Here is a 17,900-nt window from a genome sequence, read left to right on the forward strand (position 1 = left end):
CCTTCACACTCTTTCTGCGTACATATACCCACACGCCCTCACGGCTCCGCCATAACCGCGACAAACTTCTCCCAACTATCATCAAACTTCTCATAGAACTCTGAAGTCGCACTCGTCACAAAGAGATACGCCGCCTTCTTCCGCAACGCCCTCGTAAGCCCCTCAACCTGATCCTCTGGCACCGAATGCACCATGTACGCCGCGCGCTCACGCCCATACGGCGACGTCGCAAGCCACTCCTGATACTCCTTGCTCGCAAAATGCGCATACGACGTCTCCACCACAACCGTAACATCCGGCCCAGGCGCTGCCAACCCTTTATTCACCGCCGTCCCCGGATTATGAATAACCTGTATTCCTCCATCAGCTCCTGCTACATAGAAAAAAAGGAATAAACATACCAAGCCCTCGGTACCAAACGCATCTTCCCGCTTCACCCGCTCATCAATGCCATCAAGATACCTTTTCATCTCCTTGGAATACAAATTCACAGTCTCATCCACAAACACGCCTTGCATCTTCATCCGCGCATCCGCGCGCCCCCGCTCCGCATACGTACAGACATCGCTGCAGATATCGCCGTGCGCCCGCTCGCAATACGTCGCGCGAACGTAGCCCAACGTTGTCACATTGGGCAGCGCATTGAGCCGCGGGATCTCGCGTATGTAGTCGGCGTTGGGCCACCAGGGTGCGGTGCCCGGCCCGCTGTTTGGGTTGAGGATAATCAGGAAGTCGAGGTGCGGGTGTTTGGACAAGCTGTGTTGTTGTTATTATTATTATTAGCCGTTTTGGGTGACATCATTCGAGTACCCGTCGTCGAAAGTAAATAGCATAGTTATGGAAAGGTAGACAGGGAATAAGAGAAGGGGGGGGGGGTAATATACGCGGTGTAGAGCGGATCCCACGCTCCAGGGTTTGGATAGATGTACAAAGGAAGTAACACCTTTGATTGCATCTTCTGCGCTTCTTTCTTCTTTCTTCTAGACAGGAATGTTAGATTCATGAGGAATTTGGTCGCTGAAGGAGAAAACACGACAATAATAATAATAACAACAACGTTTGGTTTTAATTATCTTTGCCTTGTCGTCCTCTTTTGTTTTTTGTTGTTTTCTTACTTTTTTTCTGTTAAATAAAAAAGGACCCAATTATGTGCTTAGTAAGATTGGAGGGCGATGCCGAAAGGTCAAGGCACCTTACGTGTTGCGAACCTACGTGTCTGCGAGTTACGAGTCGTAGCTTGGGCCCTGTTCTCCGCTGCTATTTTGGGGGGGGGGGGGTTATTGGGGCTTGGCCTCTTAGCTTGCGGCGATGGACAACGTGCGGATTGGGGGGCTGGGGATCACGGTACGAGTTGGGAAGTTTAGTTGCGTGAGAAGTGGGACTGATTACGATATGGTATTGTGGTGATCATCTAGTGCTGAGTAGGAGCTGGTAGTTTACTAGGTATCCCTTGGCGGGAATACTGTTGAACAATAGCCTTGTACAGCTAGCTGCAGTGTTACATTTGCTTCACACTACCCCAGTCTCCGAGGATACCGAAGAGCACAGACACATGTTCACCATGACTTATAGTATTCTATGCGCTTCGGTGTTGGGTACACACTATCTACAAATCTATAGCAGACAACAACATATTGGTTAAAAGTTTAATCATGTGCCTTGTCCAGTAAGCTCTTCAATATTTTTGCTGTGCTCCTCATGCCCTGCAGCGCATTCTCATCGGGCCCTTGCCCGGGTGTCCATGAGGCGTGCGCAAAGTCAATCATCTTGACCTCTGCGAGCTTGGGCAGATTCTCATCCTCCTCCTCTTCGTCTTCTGGGTGCGCTGAGCGTAACTTCTGCTTCGTGTTGCCGTACTCTTCCACATCACCCTCGTATACGAGGAGTATACTTGCGCTGTACATCCTGCTTTCTTTGCTTTCAAACACTTCTTGAATATCCTTGACCTCACCCAGAAAGTACGCTAGCACTTCTCTCGCGCGGTCAAGCTCTGCTTCCGACTTGGCGCTAGGGTAGATGAACGATACAAAGCCCTCGTCCACATTCTCAGCGTTAAACTTGCGCCCATACATCTTGTTGTACACCCAGTATCCATTCTCCTTGTCAACCTCGACATACTCCTTCAAGTCGTCGGGGATCTCTGGTACGTCGGCGCCCTTGTAGGTGCGCATACCCGCTATCCTGAAGCCGAGACTACCGCTTGTAGTTTCCTTGCTCACAGCATCGAGGCGATCTCGCTTCTCTTGCTTCGAGTCATCATCCCATAACCTTGCGCCAAGCTTCAAGTCCAAAACATTTGGCTTCTTGAACCCATGCGTAATGTTCTCTAGCACAATGTGTAGATCTGTGTCGAGATGTTTTCCATGTAGGCGCTCGATGGATCCGTCGGCCGTTTTGATGGTGCCGCTTTCGACGCTTTCTACGGCGGCAGTCTGGTCGGTGGAGAGGGAGAGCTGGCCCATAAAGGTGGGCAGATGGCGCGCAAGATCGGGATGGTCGGAGAGGGATTCATAGAAGGTAATCTCGGAAAGAGTACACGGCTTCACGACCACGGCACCGGATTCGTCGCTGAGTACGCCTTCGCTGAAGTTTGCGATTTAGTATGGCAGGCAAGGAACGGCTGAACAGTAGGCAGCCGCCTTGGGGTCACACGTACTGGCCCGCAGCGGCACTGTTGTACGCTTTTAGCTTGGACGCGTCATATTTCTTGGTCGCCATGATGCTGGGTAGGTGAAGAGTTCTTGGTCTCAAGATCTTAGGCTCGGCAGGTTAGGGTTGGGACTGGAGTGCAAGATGCACGAAGCTGTTGTGGGGAGATACCAGACCCCACTGTCAGGTGGGTTACAGGCAACGAGCGAGTCGGGACATGGCTGTCTGAAGGATTGCATGACTCGCAATGCAACACCATGAAGTCATCATCATTAGTAGCTGGTGCTGCTGTATCTACTGAGCAAACTTACGTGCCTCGCAGTCAACAATCGTCAGGGGAAACACATTGCTATGGTGTTCTCACCAGATAGCTGTGTTTTTTACATCATGTGACGAATGTGAGGGTGAAAGCGCAATCATTCTGGAAGCGATATGATTGCGCGCCTGCCGTTCTTGCGCCAGTGCTCTCACTTTTGTAGTTTGCAAACGCAATAGTTTCACCACTGCTGCCTGTGATAATATCTCTCTCTCCATCTTTAATATCAAAGGGTTCCGTCACTTCCCATCTCCATCTCCTACCTCTCGAGTACTCTCTCCGTCTCAGTGGCTGGCAATCATATTGACTGTAGACATGGCAACAGCAGTGACTTCACCCACGGAAGATATTGGGTCTTCCAATGAAGATTCTCAAAGTACAATTCCAAATCCAACCTCTAGTAGCACCGTTCAGGATCATCCTGATGGTGACGATATCCGTCGTCAAGTATGGTTTCCCACCCCTGCCTCTAATGAGTCCTACGGCATACTGACTATCTTCAAGGTAGAATACTACTTCTCTGATGAGAACCTTCCCACAGACAAGCATTTGTTGCAATTCTGCGGCGGGCGTGAGAACCTTCCCGTTTCCATCAGTCGCATCTGCGGGTTTTCGAGGATGCGACAGTACAAGCCCAAAAGTCTCGTCATTGCAGCACTGCGTCTAAGCACCTTCCTTGAAGTTTCTGCTGATGGAAAAACTATCAAGCGCAAGATCCCTTTGCAGGGAAAATGCCTCCTTGACCCAGACTTCTTCGACGACGAAGACATCGCTTACGATCCGCGTGTTCAGAAGCCGGCTCCGCGTCCGATGCCGATCGTTCAGGTGAAGAAAGACGCGCACCTGGAAAGGGTGTCAAAGAACATGCGAAAGCCAACAGGGTTCGAAAGAACCTATATGGAGCCACTTCTCACCCCCGAGGAGGCATCACAAGAAGATGATATGTACGCTTCCGACAAGCACTTCGTTGAACGTATCGAGGTCGCCATCCAGCGCTTCAAGCACAAGCGGCGCATGCACGAGATGTACGCACACGTCTTTAATAAGTTTATGCGCTTTGGTGGTGTAGATGCCGGCCCGCGCATGTACCAAGGCCTATCGAAGCAGGAAATGAATGAGATGGATGCCGAAGAGCTCGCCAGAGCACTTGCCACTCACCACGTACCATGGGACCGCTCTGATGAGACTCAGTGGGTGGTTGATTTTGCCGGTGTCTGCAAAGGCTTCCTGTAAGTCTACTTTGTCCAACGCTTACAAAAGGATTCTAAAGACAACAGTTCATCCTGGTATCCTGCCCACTACGGCTACGCTCCTCACCTGATTAAAAATGCCTGCCAAGTCCTTCGCTCTTTCTTCAGATATCTTCGATATCATAGAGTCTGCCCTGAGTACGACGATCAGCTCGCTGCTGCACTCGACATTTGTGACGCCGCTGAGGAGCAGCTCCCCAAGGCTAATGCTGTAGGCCTTGCCTTGACAGGAGACTTTAACAAGTCTGCCAGCGTCATCTTTGGCGGTGCTCAAGCTTCCCTTTACACCGGTAACAAGAGTTGGGCCGAGGGGTTGAGAGAGGAGGGTGTGAACAATAAAGAGATTGGTATTTCTGAGGAAGAGGCCAAGGCCAAGTTTGGCATTGGAATTGCCATCCTGGGTTCGGAAGAGCAATTCGGGCTGTACGAGTCGTCCAAGTTGGAGGTCCTCAGCAAGAAGTCGACCTACCTCGAAGTAATCACCATCCACCCGCCCAACGACGACACTAAAGCAGCTTACGACGCGCAGAGCACGCTCTACGGGCGCAAACTGGAACTTCAACCTCTCGGGAAACTTACCTGCAAGACGTGGTACCCCACCGGATGCGACGAGTATGACCTACCGATGGACAAGTACCCTAATGGCAAGCCCTGGACAAGTAGCGACAGCCAAGAGTACGAGTTTTGGATTGAAGAGGATATTCTTAGGGATTGCTTCATCGGCATGAAGATGGACGCTGACATTCTAGTGCTATCGGGTGGCCTGAATATCCTGGACAATGTCAAGGAAACCATGTGCAGCTTCTACGTGTGGCTGCCGAATGAATTGTGGATGGAGCGAAAGCCGAAGGAGGTGCGGTGGCTCAAGAAGGGCATGGGTCTTGACGAAGACGACGAACCAAACGACGATAATGACGACAAAGAGGCGAAGCAAGTTGCAGACAAAGGACCTTCGGATGATGAGTGAGTTTGAATTGGAGGGTGCGCTATAGAGTTCCGTCGCAGCGGGTGGTGAAACAATAGCTTTTTGAGGAGCCGGCGTGGGTCTAATGTCACTTCTTGACTATACACCTACACACACCCCATCTTAGGCCTAATTAGTACTACCATACTGGATGCGATGGCTAATATGGAAAAGGGAGATTGTCATGGACACCGCTGTACAGGTATTTTAATCAGATTCCGGCCATATTCCGAGTGATGCAGATAATGAAGATTGATCAAAGAGGTCAGCAAGACCCTTGTTGTTGAGCGTTTTGGCATCGCAAATCTCAAGTGTCCGGAAAGGCGCAGGAAGTATCACTAGCACCAAAGACGGTCTGTTGACCTCTTGTCACAAGGATGCACCTTTGGGTCGGGGTTTGAGAGCATTACTTTGGTGATAGGGCTGCGCCACGCTTGTGCGCCTCAGTTTCATCCCTACTTTGTCGTGTGCATGGTGCTTCAGCAGCAGAGGGACCGTACTGCGACACGAAAGCCCATGACTGAAACCGGCCAGTCGCGCACGATATCACGCTTCGTGGAGGCCTCTGGCCAAGAGTTCCGTCTGATGCGTCCACGGTGGGCCAAGATGGGCGGGCGCACAAGAAAGCGCGCAAAAGACTGCCTATGGCAGGGCCTTTGTCGGGCGCCACGTATGCAGATGAGCGCTGAGAGCAGTCCAAGGCGGATGGAGGCCCTTGGCAGTTAGCAATGCCATGTCCTGACCGTCGTTTGCCAAGCGGGCGCTGTGTCTCCAAGCACCAAAGCGCGACATGTGTTTGGTTACCCGCCGGCTCAGCAACACGTCTCGGTATTACGCTTGCTGACCTTGGGGCCCCCCCTTCTTCTATCCTCGTTTTGTGCCATTTGCTAGCTCCCGCTCCTTGTGAGGAGAATTAAAAGAGAAAATGAGGACAGTCAGCACTTAGCCTTGTATAGGATGGGAGGGGCTTGCCATTTACCCGCGACAAGGCAACGTATGTCATTGCCCTCAACCTTCAACCCCTTGGCTTGCCGGGGTGGATGGGAATGAGTTCAGACGAAGGAAAATCCCATGGCGCGAATCCAAGATTAGACGAAGGTGGGAAGCCAAGCAAAAGACGTCAGATCCGAGTTATCCGTCTGCGCCCGCCTGCGCCCGTCTCGCATCAAGGACGCGCACAAGGCTGTCCCGGTCACGGCGGCGTGACAAACGACGAGCGGAGGGAAGCTTGGGCACAAGGCCTGCCAAGTGCTTGAGTGCTCTTAGCAAGCGGAGAATGTGTGCACTGGTAAAACCTAAGGGCAGCCCACTACCGCGCTGGTTCCCCGTCTTTGTATTATTCTTTTTTGGTGTTCTTCATTCAAATCTCCGCAACGGCGTCCTTCCATCCCGCTGCTCCTCGTTCTCGAATTATACTATGCGGTCCTTTTTGCTGGCTGCCGACCACCTGTTCTAGACGCTAAATAACGCCTTTGCTGCTGGCCCAACTTGCTCCACACATAACCCAAGCCAGTTCCCTTTTTTTACGCGGTAAACCCAAAACCCCCCGAACCCAGGCGACAAATGCTTCTTGCATGCTGCTTGCACGAGCGACCAGTCCAGGCACAAACTCCGCTCCCGTAGGTTGAGCCGGAGAAGAAAGAAAGCAAAACTGTAAAACTTTCCTTTCCGACCTCGAGCAAGCGCGCGCGCGTGTGTGTGGCTTGCCAAATAGGGCGCTGTGGAGACGCAGAAGCGGGAGATTTCGTGCTAGGATGATGGGCGCCTTGCTAGATGCGCGGGCAACCGAGTTTCCCAAACGGGATCAATTTGGTACGTTGAACCATGGCTTTTCTTCACTACTACTCAAGCGCCACAACATCAGACCATTTTTTTCCCTTGACAATCAGACCATTATACTATATTATACTAGCATTTTAACATTATACCCCCGCTTGATATGACTAGCGCTACTATTCCTACTATTTTTTTTTCTTCTTCTGGAAATGCGACAACCTAGCTAACATGACTAGCAGGCCATAGGATCCTAAACCCGTACATTTACGACCCGTCATGCGTGCTAGCTATTGTCGGCACAACCATCATCGTCCTGCTGTCCATCTACTCAGTAACCCAGTACCTGCGGCACCGGTCATGGTTCTTCTGGGCCGCCATCATCGGCATCCTGATGCTGGACCTCGGTTTCATATGCCGCACCGTGTCGTCGTACGATGAGGGCAAAGAGTCTCCCTTCCTCGTCTCATGGCTCATGATCCTGCTGGCCCCCAGCTTCCTCGCCGCAGCCTGCTACATGTCGTTTGGCCGCGTCATCTGGTTCAGCTGTCCAACCGAGGCACTCAACTTCAAGACGCTGTGGTGCTGGCCCGAATGGATCACCCCGACCTTCGTCGCCTTCGACATGTTTTCATTCCTCATCCAGCTCATCGGCGCATCCCAGATAAGCAGGCACTACGACAGAGCCCCCGACGGCGACCGCACCATTAGCATATCCGAGCAAGCCGCACTACCAGGCCGCATCATCCTCGTCCTCGGCCTCGTACTCCAGATGCTATGCTTCGCCACCTTCTCAGTCGTCTCCATCCGCTACTTCTACATGTCAAGAAAGTGGTCAGCCTACGACCTCGGCGACATGCACCTCTGGCGCAAACTCTCCTACACCATCAACCTCTCCTCCATCCTCATCGCCCTGCGCGCCGTCTACCGCACCATGGAAATCCCCCACGACCGCAACTACGGCCTGCGCTACCTGCAGAGCCACGAATGGTGCTTCTGGACCTTTGACGCTGCACCCATAGTCCTTGTTTTACTCATCTTTGCTATATGGCACCCCGGTCGCTATCTGCCGCGGTCCTACACGGGACTCAGGCTCGACAAGGTCAGGGCTGTCAAGGAGAAGGATGAAATTTCAATGTATAGTGCGAGTACGTGTGGGCAGGATACTGAACTCAAGGAGTATAAGCCCGAGGACTTTCGCCATGTTAGTGTTGCGGCAAAAGCTTAGAATGTGGGTTTTTGAGTTTAGAATTACAAATGATGGATATGCAAATGGACGTTTAAATCATATGATACCAAACGCATTACGCGAAATGGCGTTTTTTTATTTCTTAATTTTGTGGTTTTTCTTTGAGAGTTCGTTTGCGATGATACCATAGTTGAATGTTCTATTCATGCTGTCTTCCAACTGGCTTTGCTTGTCTTGATGTGATATTGAACTTTGGCTTTGGTTGCAGGATCTTCGCCGCCGTTACTGACCTCAGCTTGGCTTCGGAGCCCTGTCTACCCGTCCAAGCGGATTAAAGCCTCATCTCGAGCATCTTCCTTGTAGTTGTATCTACCTCGAACTGTTTGGACTAGCGTTGGCATCGTATGTTCGACTGCATTCGTGTAACCTTCTCTGTACGACAAAAAGACGTTTTTGGAAGGTCGGATATCAGGATCTTTCTCAATTCTGCTCATCTCTAATCTTCATATATCCTGCTGATAGTGGATCCTGAATTTCTTATTGGCGCGGTCCGCCGCTCGTGTTTGAAATTGCTCAGCGTTGATGTCAAAAGTTAGTGGTTTCTTGGGTGGCTCTCCTTCCTTAGACAGCAGTGGCACTTCAAACCGGAAGATGGTGTGTTCCTTGGGTACAGCTAGAATCGTCAGATTACTTACCCCACTTACCTATTCGGTGCCTACAAACTTACATTTGATAACGTTGTTCTTGGTTATGAGGTCAAAGGTAAATCGAGTGTCACGTACGACTATGCCTTCCAACCCAACACGACTCACACACCGACTCCTCACCACTGTCATCAGCGCACCGTGCATATCGGCGGTCGCTAGAATCTGGCCGCTTGCATTTGGAGTGATCATGACGCCCTTTGATGCATCATTCACGCCCAGCACTTCCCTCATGTACCCTACCCAGAGATTATGTAGTCCCTCGTAGATAGCATACTTTTGCTGCTCCTTTGGAATCTCATTGAGGCCCAGCGCCCGCTTTTTTGCGGCGGAGAGTGGACGAGGCTTATTTTTGCTGCGCTTCCTAGCGGCTTCTTTGCGCTCGTTGAGGGCTTGACGGCGAATGGCGCGCGCTGATGGAGTCGGGGATGTGGCGCGTACGTACAGAGGGCGCTGAACAACGCGTTCCTGGTAATGCGACTCTGCATTCGATGGAGAAAAGGCGCGATGAAGCAGGGTTTGAGCAATGTGCGGGTTGGAGTTAGCCATTTGCACACGAAATACTGCAAGCAGGTATGTGTTTTTGCTGGCTTGTTGCGAAAGCTGCAATAGCTTCGCCGATCAACTGGCAGGTTGATTTGCAGTGATGTCCGGCGAGACCTTTCCAGAATATGAACCAGGACAACTTCAAGATATTGTATACCGTGGAAAACACAAGCTACACAGCGGAGTCGGACGCTTGATTGCGGGACAAATTTGGCGGCGCTCAAGATGACGATGGGGTTCGCAGAGGAAAGACGGCCGCACTAGTGCGAAAGCGTGCTAGGCCTATGGCTCGGCTATCGTTTTTCCGCCCTCACACATTCTCGGCCTTCACACACGTCAAAATCGACCTCAGCTTCGACAACACCGCTAACCCGCAGCAACCGTCAAGATGAAGTACATGTACGTCTACCCCTGGATTCCGACGCAAAAATCGCTGCACCACACGGTTTTCTCCACCTCCGAACCGTTCATGGACGCCTCCATCTCGAATTCCACGATCGCAAAACACCAAATCCCTGGAACTTATGCTGACAAGTGCGCAACAGCCACTCCGAGGAAGAGCTCCCCATCCCTGAGGGCGTCAAGGTCAGCATCAAGAACCGAAATGTCGTTGTTGAGGGTGAGTGCGCAATTGGACATGGAAATGCCAGCATTGTACTAATTACATTGAATAGGTCCCCGAGTAAGCCAAGCGCAACTACACATCCTCGACGATCCGTTTCTTACACAATGCAGGGCAAGCTGAGCAAGTCTCTCGGTCACTTGGCGGTCAGCTTCACACACGTACGTTTGAGATTCAGGAATTGATATCAATGGGATGTACTAAGTCTGGCACAGCCCAAGAAGGATCTGATTAAGATCGAGCTCCACCACGGCATCCGCAAGAGTGTCGCCACTCTCCGCACCGTCCGCACACTCATCGTACGTCAAACGCACCGAAAGAGTCGAACCACCGGCAGAGGAAGGACTGGGCTGACTGGAAGCAGAACAACTTGATCATCGGTGTCACCAAGGGTTACAAGTACAAGATGCGATACGTATATGCCCAGTATGTTACCACCGGAATCTCCTTGTCGCCATCTCGAAACCAAAGTCTGGTCCAATGCGGGTTGCCAAGTACTTCGTCAGAACAGGTCGAAGCAGGATGATTGTTACTGGTGTATTCGAAGTGCTGGACAACGCAAATTGGACCAGGCTCACGGCGAATGTCGCACACATGGAATTTGGCTAACATCTCACTTAGTTTTCCCATCAACGTCAACCTTGAGAAGAACAGCGAGTCCGGCTGCTGGGAGGTCGAGATCAGGAACTTCATCGGCGAGAAGCTCGTACGAAGGGTTATCCTGAGGCCCGGTGTCGAGGTTGAGGCTTCCAAGAACGTCAAGGACCAGCTTGAGCTATCCGGAAACGTAAGAACATGTTATTCTATATTCAAATCCAACATGCTAACAAGAACAGTCACTCGAGGACGTCTCCCAGGGTGCCGCTGATATCCAACAAATCTGCAAGGTCCGCAACAAGGATATCCGAAAGTTCTTGGACGGTCTGTACGTGTCGGAGCGCGGCAACATTGTCGAGGACGCGTAAAAGGTTCTGGGGAGTACGGGTTTCTTTACGGGCACATGAGCATCTATGAACTTCTCTGCATCACATCACATGCGGTTGGCGCCTGGGGGTCTAAGCTCAAAAACGATGTTCAAACAATACCACCAATGACTTGATGGAAGAAGCATGCATTCACGATTTTGGTGATATGATGGGAAGTCAGCAATTTCCGTGTTTGTACAAGGGTCGGTGCTCGGGACTTACTTCTTTAGTACAGGACGATTGTGGTTGACGGCGAGAGCTTTTGTTAACATACAGAGCCAATGAAAGAACGCTTCCCATGTCCACCAAGTTAGCTTCACCTGCTGTGCATTGTACATCTGAGATTGCAGAGTCATCTTGATGGCACAACCTAAATAGGAAGGACAATTGGGCATGCATGTTGATCCTGTCGAGATAGCAGCATGTATGTCCGCGGATGTGACCTGCCACTCATGACGTACGTGTGCTGTAGCACTACGGCATATCGTGCCAACGCCCCGCACGCTTGCTATTCGCAATACTACAAAGTACAGCCACCGGCACAATGATGAGACTATCACCGCAAACTCCGAGGATTGACAGCTCATCAGCCGTAGGATAAGTAAGCATATGGGGAAGGGCAGAAGGGCAAAAGGGCAAATAAATTGGAGCCATTCCCTGCATATATGGACAGGGACTGATTAGAGTTTCGGCATTCGAATACCCATTCTCCCTATCAAAGCTCAAAGTAACACTAACAACCCCTCTAATAATTGAAAGACTCGAACCACTCGACAAATATGCCCGACAAGCTAGATGTGGAGGGTCTCCTCAAGGAGTCCAAGGCCGAGTATAGGCGCTTAGGGAAAAGTGGACTCAAGGTTTCGGTGCCTATTCTGGGTGCTATGAGTATTGGAAGCTCAAAATGGCAGCCATGGGTCATTGAGGAAGCAGAGGCGCTTCCGCTACTGAAGGCTGCTTACGATCGAGGTCTCACCACATGGGATACTGGTGAGGACAAGAAACAATAGGGAGTCTTGTAATGCTTGCTGATTCTGTCAAAGCCAATGTCTACTCAAACGGAGTTTCCGAGGAAATCATCGGCAAGGCCATCAAGCAGTACCAACTCCCTCGTGAGAAGCTTGTCATTCTCACAAAGTGCTTTGGAGTCGTAGGCGAAGACCCTGGTCTTCGTACTATACAATACGGCAAGGAAATGCCACAGCTGAAAGACTATGTCAACCAAAGTGGACTTTCGCGTCAAGCAATCTTCAACGCCGTCAATGCTTCGCTCAGGCGGCTTGACGTGGACTACATTGACCTTTTGCAAATCCATCGCTTTGATCCCAACACGCCCCTCGAGGAGACCATGGAAGCACTGCACGACTTGGTGAAGAGCGGCAAGGTGCGGTACATTGGTGCCAGCTCGATGTGGGCGGTACAGTTTGCTCAGATGCAGTTTGTGGCTGAGAAGAACGGATGGACAAAGTTCATCAGCATGCAAAACCACTACAACCTACTCTATCGCGAAGAGGAGCGTGAGATGAACCGCTTCTGCAACGACACTGGAGTCGGTCTTATTCCGGTACGTGTTGCTGTTTGCTACATGGCTGTCAGACATTGCTAACATTGCTTTCTAGTGGGCACCACTTTGCCGTGGCCATCTTGCTCGTCCTCCATCAGCCTTTGGGTCGACCACACGTTCAGAAGGCGAGCAAAAGGCCGGCAACCAGACTTCAGGCAACACGGATCTCGACAAAAAGATCATCGGACGTGTCGAGGAGATTGCCAAAAAGCACGAGTGGAAGATGAGCCATGTTGCGCTGGCGTGGATCAACAAGCGCGTTGCAAGCCCAATCATTGGCTTCTCTAGTGTAGAACGGATGGACGAAGCACTGGCAGCGCGAGGCAAGGAATTGAGCGAGGAAGAAGAGAAGTATCTCGAGGAGCTGTATGAGCCTGTGCGTATCGTAGGACACTCGTAGATTGGTGGCGCGACCATGTCACATTTTGAATCAAACTCACGGCATAGTGTAATGACATGCTGATTGTGCACCTCGACGCAGACTATAGTGGCTTGCATCGACCTAAGTGGATCAATCAGAGCACTCGGTCCGTATTAGGGCCCGGAGCTGAGAGGATGCGTGTCGATGCGGGCTTTGTCAACCCATGGCACGACCAATGACGTCGGTCGCGTGATGCATCTCACCACCGTACCTGAGCGAGCCGCGCGCATCAAACAGCCGCAACACCGCAAAACATCGGGAGACGGAGCAAAGAAACATGTTGATTTGCGTAGTTGCTGTTGAGGCTCAATTGCTTAGCTTCCGCGTTGCCCTCTGGTGGCACGCCATGATGGCCATGATGGCCGGGCCACGCACGCTCACACCAATGGTGGTGGTTCCTTCCCCGCATTCTGGGCGATGCTCGCCCTTCCCCGCATTGGTCCGACCATTCACATCTCAATCCGATTGGGTTGAGCCCTTGATGTGGTGATCAATCAAGTGACCGTCGCCTGTGCCTTCCTGCCGGCTACAGATTGGAAACCCCTCATAAAGCTGCGCCCTTTCCTCCGCTCTCTTCTCCCTCACTCTTCCTCTCTCTCACATCCCTCCAGCCCCTGACAGCCAGCCAGCCAGCCAGCCTCTATACAGCTCAACAGAGCTCTCTTTCATCACTCCTCATCATCTACTCTTTCCATAGCTTCCGCTAGCCCCAGCTTACTCCTGCAATACCACTACCATGGCAGCAGAGACAGAAAACATCCTCCAGAAGGTCGACTCTCTCACCGAGGAGCACAAGGATGGCGCCGCCAAGAAGGGCCACCGCAGAGTCAGCTCTATGGCTGCTGACGTCTACCGCATTGAAGACCTAGGTATGTGCTCCCCTGATACGGCTACCCTGCGGGGGTGCTGAATGAGGGGCAAGTTGTGCTGACCTGGCCATAGAGAAGGAGGGCAAGCACATTGACATCTCAATTGAGACACAGAAGCTCAACTGGTAAGACAACCTCATCCCATTGCTCTCTCGGAGCCGTTCGGCACTGTTGTCGTCTGGTCCGCCATGGTCCGGATAGCTGTGCCTGGCTTTCTTTGTCTGAACCCGCGCTAACAGATGGCTCTCCAGGAAGCTGAACAAGTCACCCACCACTGTTGAGGACCCATCAGTACTGAAGCTGCCACTCACCGAGCCCAAGCTCAAGTCTATCACCCTACACTTCCCGCTTGGCCTAGAGGTCGTCGCACGGAACATGAAGGGTGTCACCATCAAGGACGCATTAGATGCCATCCACAAGCAGTTCAAGAAGCGCGTAAGTACACACATTTTGTTGCCGCCATGACGATCAAGTCTGCTTTGATGATGGTGCCATCACCCATGTTTCTTTTTCTTGAGTATAGCTGACACCTCCTTCAGGCAGATGACGAGTTCGAGAAGCCCTACCTCATGGGATTTGAGTGGGACCCATCAGAGTGCTACACGCGCTTCATCGTCCACCAGTCGGCCAACCCTACCGCCCCCAACGCCTTCGCTTCTGGTGGAAAGAAGAAGAAGGCCAAGAAGGCCGAGGGCGAGGAGGGTTCCTAGGTGAATGACTCGCCCCCTTCCCAATCTTCGAATTTTACATACAGACCTCAGTCATACTGCCATGCTTGGGCATCGGTTGGTGCGGGGTATGGGCATATGCATTTGGGTGCTGGTCAATCTTGATATCGATATGGGAAGAGCGAGTGCATCTACCGCGATGCCGCGTCCGCTATACTATACACCTGGGTAGCTGGGGAGTTTAGCGGGCGCGGCTGTCGTCGGGAGCAATGCGTCGTGGAACCGTTCGCAAGGTGTGTGCCCGATGGAAGGGCCACACCGTATTATGTAGGCCTTCGGGCATGTGTTTGGGCTGCTGGAAAGCGCCTGAAGCAATGGGAAGAGGTTAATATGGTACTTTTGTGTGTGATTGTTGTTGTGATGTCGTCGATAGCACTTGAGCCCGACTGGGCCAAGAGATCCACTGCGGGCAGGCGGTCCACGCGGTAAGCGAAGGGCACGATGCCAGCGTCGGCGGCCTGAATTGCCCTCCAAATGCCTGATTTGCCCCTCAAACCCATCTCAGCTAGTCACATGCACAACGATTACTACGGAAACCTACAATGGTCGCTTTCTCCCACCTCGAATCAGGTAGCTCGCCGCCGCCTTGCATTGGTAGCGCCATCACAAGCCCTTGTGTTTCACTTCCTTTAGACTGTTGTCGTCCGACACCGTATTTTGCCCATCACTGACTTTGCTTTTCTTCTGTCTCTCCCCGCCCCCTTGTATTCGACGCTCAGCTTGAATGATTGCGCCACTTCCTACATCTCGACCCACAATGTGCACCAGATAGCCCGAATAGCTCCAACCTTGTCAACCTTTACATTACTACAGCTGTGCCATTTATCGCTCATACTGAACATCTCTTTTACGACATTTTATGCCCACCCGTTTCCAAAACAACACCAACAACAATCACAATGTTTTCCAACCTTCAAATGCGGCCTGCCAAACCCGAACGTCGGAAGCCTAATTTAACCATCCGAGCCGGTGTCTCAAAGCGCCGAGTGTCATACGTTTCCGCCTTGAGCGCAAGCAGGGTACCGTCGCTGAGCTTCATGGAGGGTTTGTTTGGCGACGAATTTCCCGAAGCTTTTGGTAGCGGTGAAGGAACATCGGCAAAAAGCCGGAAAACTATTTTGGACCTACCAGCTGAGCTGCTTGATTTGGTGTGCGCACACATCTCAAAATCGGACATCAAGCATTTGCGACTTGCTAGTAAGCAGCTAGCTAACAGCGTCTACCTGCGCATCGACCGTGTCTATGTTTCGCCAAATCGAGCCAATATCGACTATCTCTACCAGATCCTGTCTCACCCCAGGTATAAATATCGTGTCCACGAGATTGTCTGGGATGATACACGCCTCGAAGAGTATTCGACGCTAAGCAGTTTCCGCGATGCGATCCTATTTGATGAAAGAGAGTTTACGAGATCGATTGAGAGCCGACTAGAGGAAGCCATATGGATCTACGGTGATGATAATCCTGAATACCATGCACTCGAGCACGACGACCTTTTCGAGAGCAATGGACGGTTGACTGAGATGGCGAAAGAAATCCTGTTGCGGTACGATGATCAATTTTCAAGAGAGGTCCTTGCTCGGAATGCAACCATGATGGACATTGAAGATAGCTACTCGCTGTACCAAGATTTGTATCGGGAGGAACAAGCGATCATGGACCAAGAAGCAGACATCAATGCACTCGAGCAAGCCTTGATGGGGTTTACAGCGCTCAGAAGAGTCAGATATACAACTGAAATCTGGCGCTCGTGTACCTTTCCTCACCCGTACAAGACGCCATTTCATCGATCGTTACCCGTGGGATTTCGCAAACCACAAATCAGACATGTGTGCCGTGACCAGATCCGCACAACCGAAGCCCATGACAGTCCTATGAAGACGACTGTCCACAGCAGCCAACTATCAGCGAACTCTGGGGGTTATTCCAGCCTGGTCTCTGCTATACTCGACATGCCAAACCCAGGCATTGAGGAATTCGTTGTCGAGACGGAAAACGAATCCATGATCCCCCACAAAGAACAATTTATTTTGAATAGGAGGGACCTTGACAACACCAGAAGCATGTTTCGAAAAACCGCACTGAAATATCTCAAGTTTCCTATCACTTCTGAAGAGGATACACGACCAGATTCTACTCCTCACAATATCTACAACCCCCACAGTTTTCTCGGAGAGCTGCGACATCTTGAGCATCTGGACTTGAACTTGAGCTGCAATGTAACCGCGTCCTTGGTCGGCCGTGTATCGCGATTCATTCCCGTTCCTGAAAACTTACGACGACAGCTCAAGACCTTGACCCTGCGGCACGTGCTTGCGGAAAAGGATGATCTATTTGGCCTCATTACCTCAATGCCAAACTTACAGCACGTCGTGCTTTACTTTCTATACCAAGGGAACGAACGATCCAGTTGGGCGCTGCTCTTCCAACACCTAAAGACATATTACAGCACAGCAGATCACCCGATTAAACCCAGTCTCAGCATTTCTCAGCCACTTGACCCCGAAACGCCCAACTTCCAACTCGTGGACCAAGAAGTAGACGATTACCTATATGGCAATGGCGACAATCCTTTTCTGGAAACTGGAGTCCAGACGCTTGCTCAGCTAAAGCAGAATATGGGGTGGAGAGTTGATCATAGAGATGAGACTGTGAGGGAGAGGATGTGTGATTTTTGGGCAAGGACGGAGGTGCAGGAGTGGGATTGTGGGACGTAGATGGATGTGATGGATACTTGGGAAATGAGAGAGCCAGAAGCTTCAAAACGGACAGAGTTCAAGATTGCAGCTACTGTACTCGAACGTTTCTTCGGTCTCGAAAATGAAATACGTACCAAGAGATATGGGTATCTTATCGCCTTGGTCTTTCGCTTATGCGTCAGAAAGTACCAAACAGAGGGAATGGGACAATTTGGTTGGGAAAAGGGAAAGACGGGTCTTACGACTATAAGAACGTTTCTATGCGCACTGAACGATAGTTATGGCCATGTGTCAGGAGCACTTGCGTGTATCCACGCAATTTCCACTGAGCGGAGAAGAAACGCCAAAATGTCTAGAAGGATCGGGAAGGAGACATGGTAAGCAAACGGTATGAAGTACCTGGCCGAACGGGGCGATGTTGAGATGCAGCGGAGATTGATTTTTCTCAAACAGTGATTACGAGCGATGTCAGGCAGGCGTTTCAGTCGGGACTGGCAACACAGACGTAGCTAGTGGGATGTAGCTATCTTCCAAACGAATACTTGGAAAAAAAAAGTCAAAGCTATTTCAAATGCAGATAGGTAGTTGTATGTTTTTATATCAAATCATTTATTCCAAACAAAAAACCACAAAAAAAGACT

At 51.1% G+C, this 17,900-nt stretch overlaps 10 protein-coding genes across 10 annotated transcripts; 6 read left to right on the forward strand and 4 right to left on the reverse strand.

The window, feature by feature from the left end:
• Positions 1 to 38: 38 nt before the first annotated feature.
• COCCADRAFT_99092 (uncharacterized protein) lies at positions 39 to 955 on the reverse strand (the record flags this gene model as incomplete). Its single annotated transcript, XM_007715213.1, has 3 exons — positions 39 to 350; positions 402 to 756; positions 885 to 955. 3 exons carry the CDS (start codon positions 953 to 955, stop codon positions 39 to 41), a joined length of 738 nt encoding a protein of 245 aa, XP_007713403.1.
• A 691-nt stretch (positions 956 to 1,646) lies between these two features.
• COCCADRAFT_5957 (uncharacterized protein) lies at positions 1,647 to 2,718 on the reverse strand (the record flags this gene model as incomplete). Its single annotated transcript, XM_007715195.1, has 2 exons — positions 1,647 to 2,583; positions 2,657 to 2,718. The coding sequence occupies 2 exons, from the start codon at positions 2,716 to 2,718 to the stop codon at positions 1,647 to 1,649; spliced, it is 999 nt and encodes a 332-aa protein (XP_007713385.1).
• A 562-nt stretch (positions 2,719 to 3,280) lies between these two features.
• COCCADRAFT_99072 (uncharacterized protein) lies at positions 3,281 to 5,182 on the forward strand (the record flags this gene model as incomplete). Its single annotated transcript, XM_007715214.1, has 2 exons — positions 3,281 to 4,194; positions 4,243 to 5,182. The coding sequence occupies 2 exons, from the start codon at positions 3,281 to 3,283 to the stop codon at positions 5,180 to 5,182; spliced, it is 1,854 nt and encodes a 617-aa protein (XP_007713404.1).
• A 1,754-nt stretch (positions 5,183 to 6,936) lies between these two features.
• COCCADRAFT_99079 (uncharacterized protein) lies at positions 6,937 to 8,180 on the forward strand (the record flags this gene model as incomplete). The annotated part of the gene is made up of 2 exons (XM_007715215.1): positions 6,937 to 6,991; positions 7,192 to 8,180. The coding sequence occupies 2 exons, from the start codon at positions 6,937 to 6,939 to the stop codon at positions 8,178 to 8,180; spliced, it is 1,044 nt and encodes a 347-aa protein (XP_007713405.1).
• Positions 8,181 to 8,644: 464 nt separating this feature from the next.
• COCCADRAFT_37738 (uncharacterized protein) lies at positions 8,645 to 9,394 on the reverse strand (the record flags this gene model as incomplete). Its single annotated transcript, XM_007715216.1, has 2 exons — positions 8,645 to 8,814; positions 8,869 to 9,394. 2 exons carry the CDS (start codon positions 9,392 to 9,394, stop codon positions 8,645 to 8,647), a joined length of 696 nt encoding a protein of 231 aa, XP_007713406.1.
• Positions 9,395 to 9,779: 385 nt separating this feature from the next.
• COCCADRAFT_5961 (uncharacterized protein) lies at positions 9,780 to 10,978 on the forward strand (the record flags this gene model as incomplete). The annotated part of the gene is made up of 8 exons (XM_007715196.1): positions 9,780 to 9,790; positions 9,937 to 10,010; positions 10,066 to 10,073; positions 10,127 to 10,174; positions 10,229 to 10,312; positions 10,378 to 10,439; positions 10,635 to 10,800; positions 10,850 to 10,978. 8 exons carry the CDS (start codon positions 9,780 to 9,782, stop codon positions 10,976 to 10,978), a joined length of 582 nt encoding a protein of 193 aa, XP_007713386.1.
• Positions 10,979 to 11,196: 218 nt separating this feature from the next.
• On the reverse strand, positions 11,197 to 11,577 carry COCCADRAFT_99108 (uncharacterized protein; the record flags this gene model as incomplete). Its single annotated transcript, XM_007715217.1, has 1 exon — positions 11,197 to 11,577. A coding segment is annotated over one exon (381 nt), but the record flags the coding sequence as incomplete, so codon positions are not given.
• A 180-nt stretch (positions 11,578 to 11,757) lies between these two features.
• Positions 11,758 to 12,942, forward strand: COCCADRAFT_5962 (uncharacterized protein; the record flags this gene model as incomplete). The annotated part of the gene is made up of 3 exons (XM_007715197.1): positions 11,758 to 11,968; positions 12,022 to 12,542; positions 12,598 to 12,942. 3 exons carry the CDS (start codon positions 11,758 to 11,760, stop codon positions 12,940 to 12,942), a joined length of 1,077 nt encoding a protein of 358 aa, XP_007713387.1.
• Positions 12,943 to 13,699: 757 nt separating this feature from the next.
• COCCADRAFT_99052 (uncharacterized protein) lies at positions 13,700 to 14,542 on the forward strand (the record flags this gene model as incomplete). Its single annotated transcript, XM_007715218.1, has 4 exons — positions 13,700 to 13,832; positions 13,906 to 13,957; positions 14,084 to 14,267; positions 14,372 to 14,542. The coding sequence occupies 4 exons, from the start codon at positions 13,700 to 13,702 to the stop codon at positions 14,540 to 14,542; spliced, it is 540 nt and encodes a 179-aa protein (XP_007713408.1).
• A 917-nt stretch (positions 14,543 to 15,459) lies between these two features.
• On the forward strand, positions 15,460 to 17,277 carry COCCADRAFT_37741 (uncharacterized protein; the record flags this gene model as incomplete). The annotated part of the gene is made up of 1 exon (XM_007715219.1): positions 15,460 to 17,277. The coding sequence occupies one exon, from the start codon at positions 15,460 to 15,462 to the stop codon at positions 17,275 to 17,277; it is 1,818 nt and encodes a 605-aa protein (XP_007713409.1).
• Positions 17,278 to 17,900: the final 623 nt, after the last annotated feature.

The sequence above is a fragment of the Bipolaris zeicola genome (assembly GCF_000523435.1).
Source record: "Bipolaris zeicola 26-R-13 unplaced genomic scaffold scaffold_100, whole genome shotgun sequence".
Classification (NCBI taxonomy): domain Eukaryota; kingdom Fungi; phylum Ascomycota; class Dothideomycetes; order Pleosporales; family Pleosporaceae; genus Bipolaris; species Bipolaris zeicola.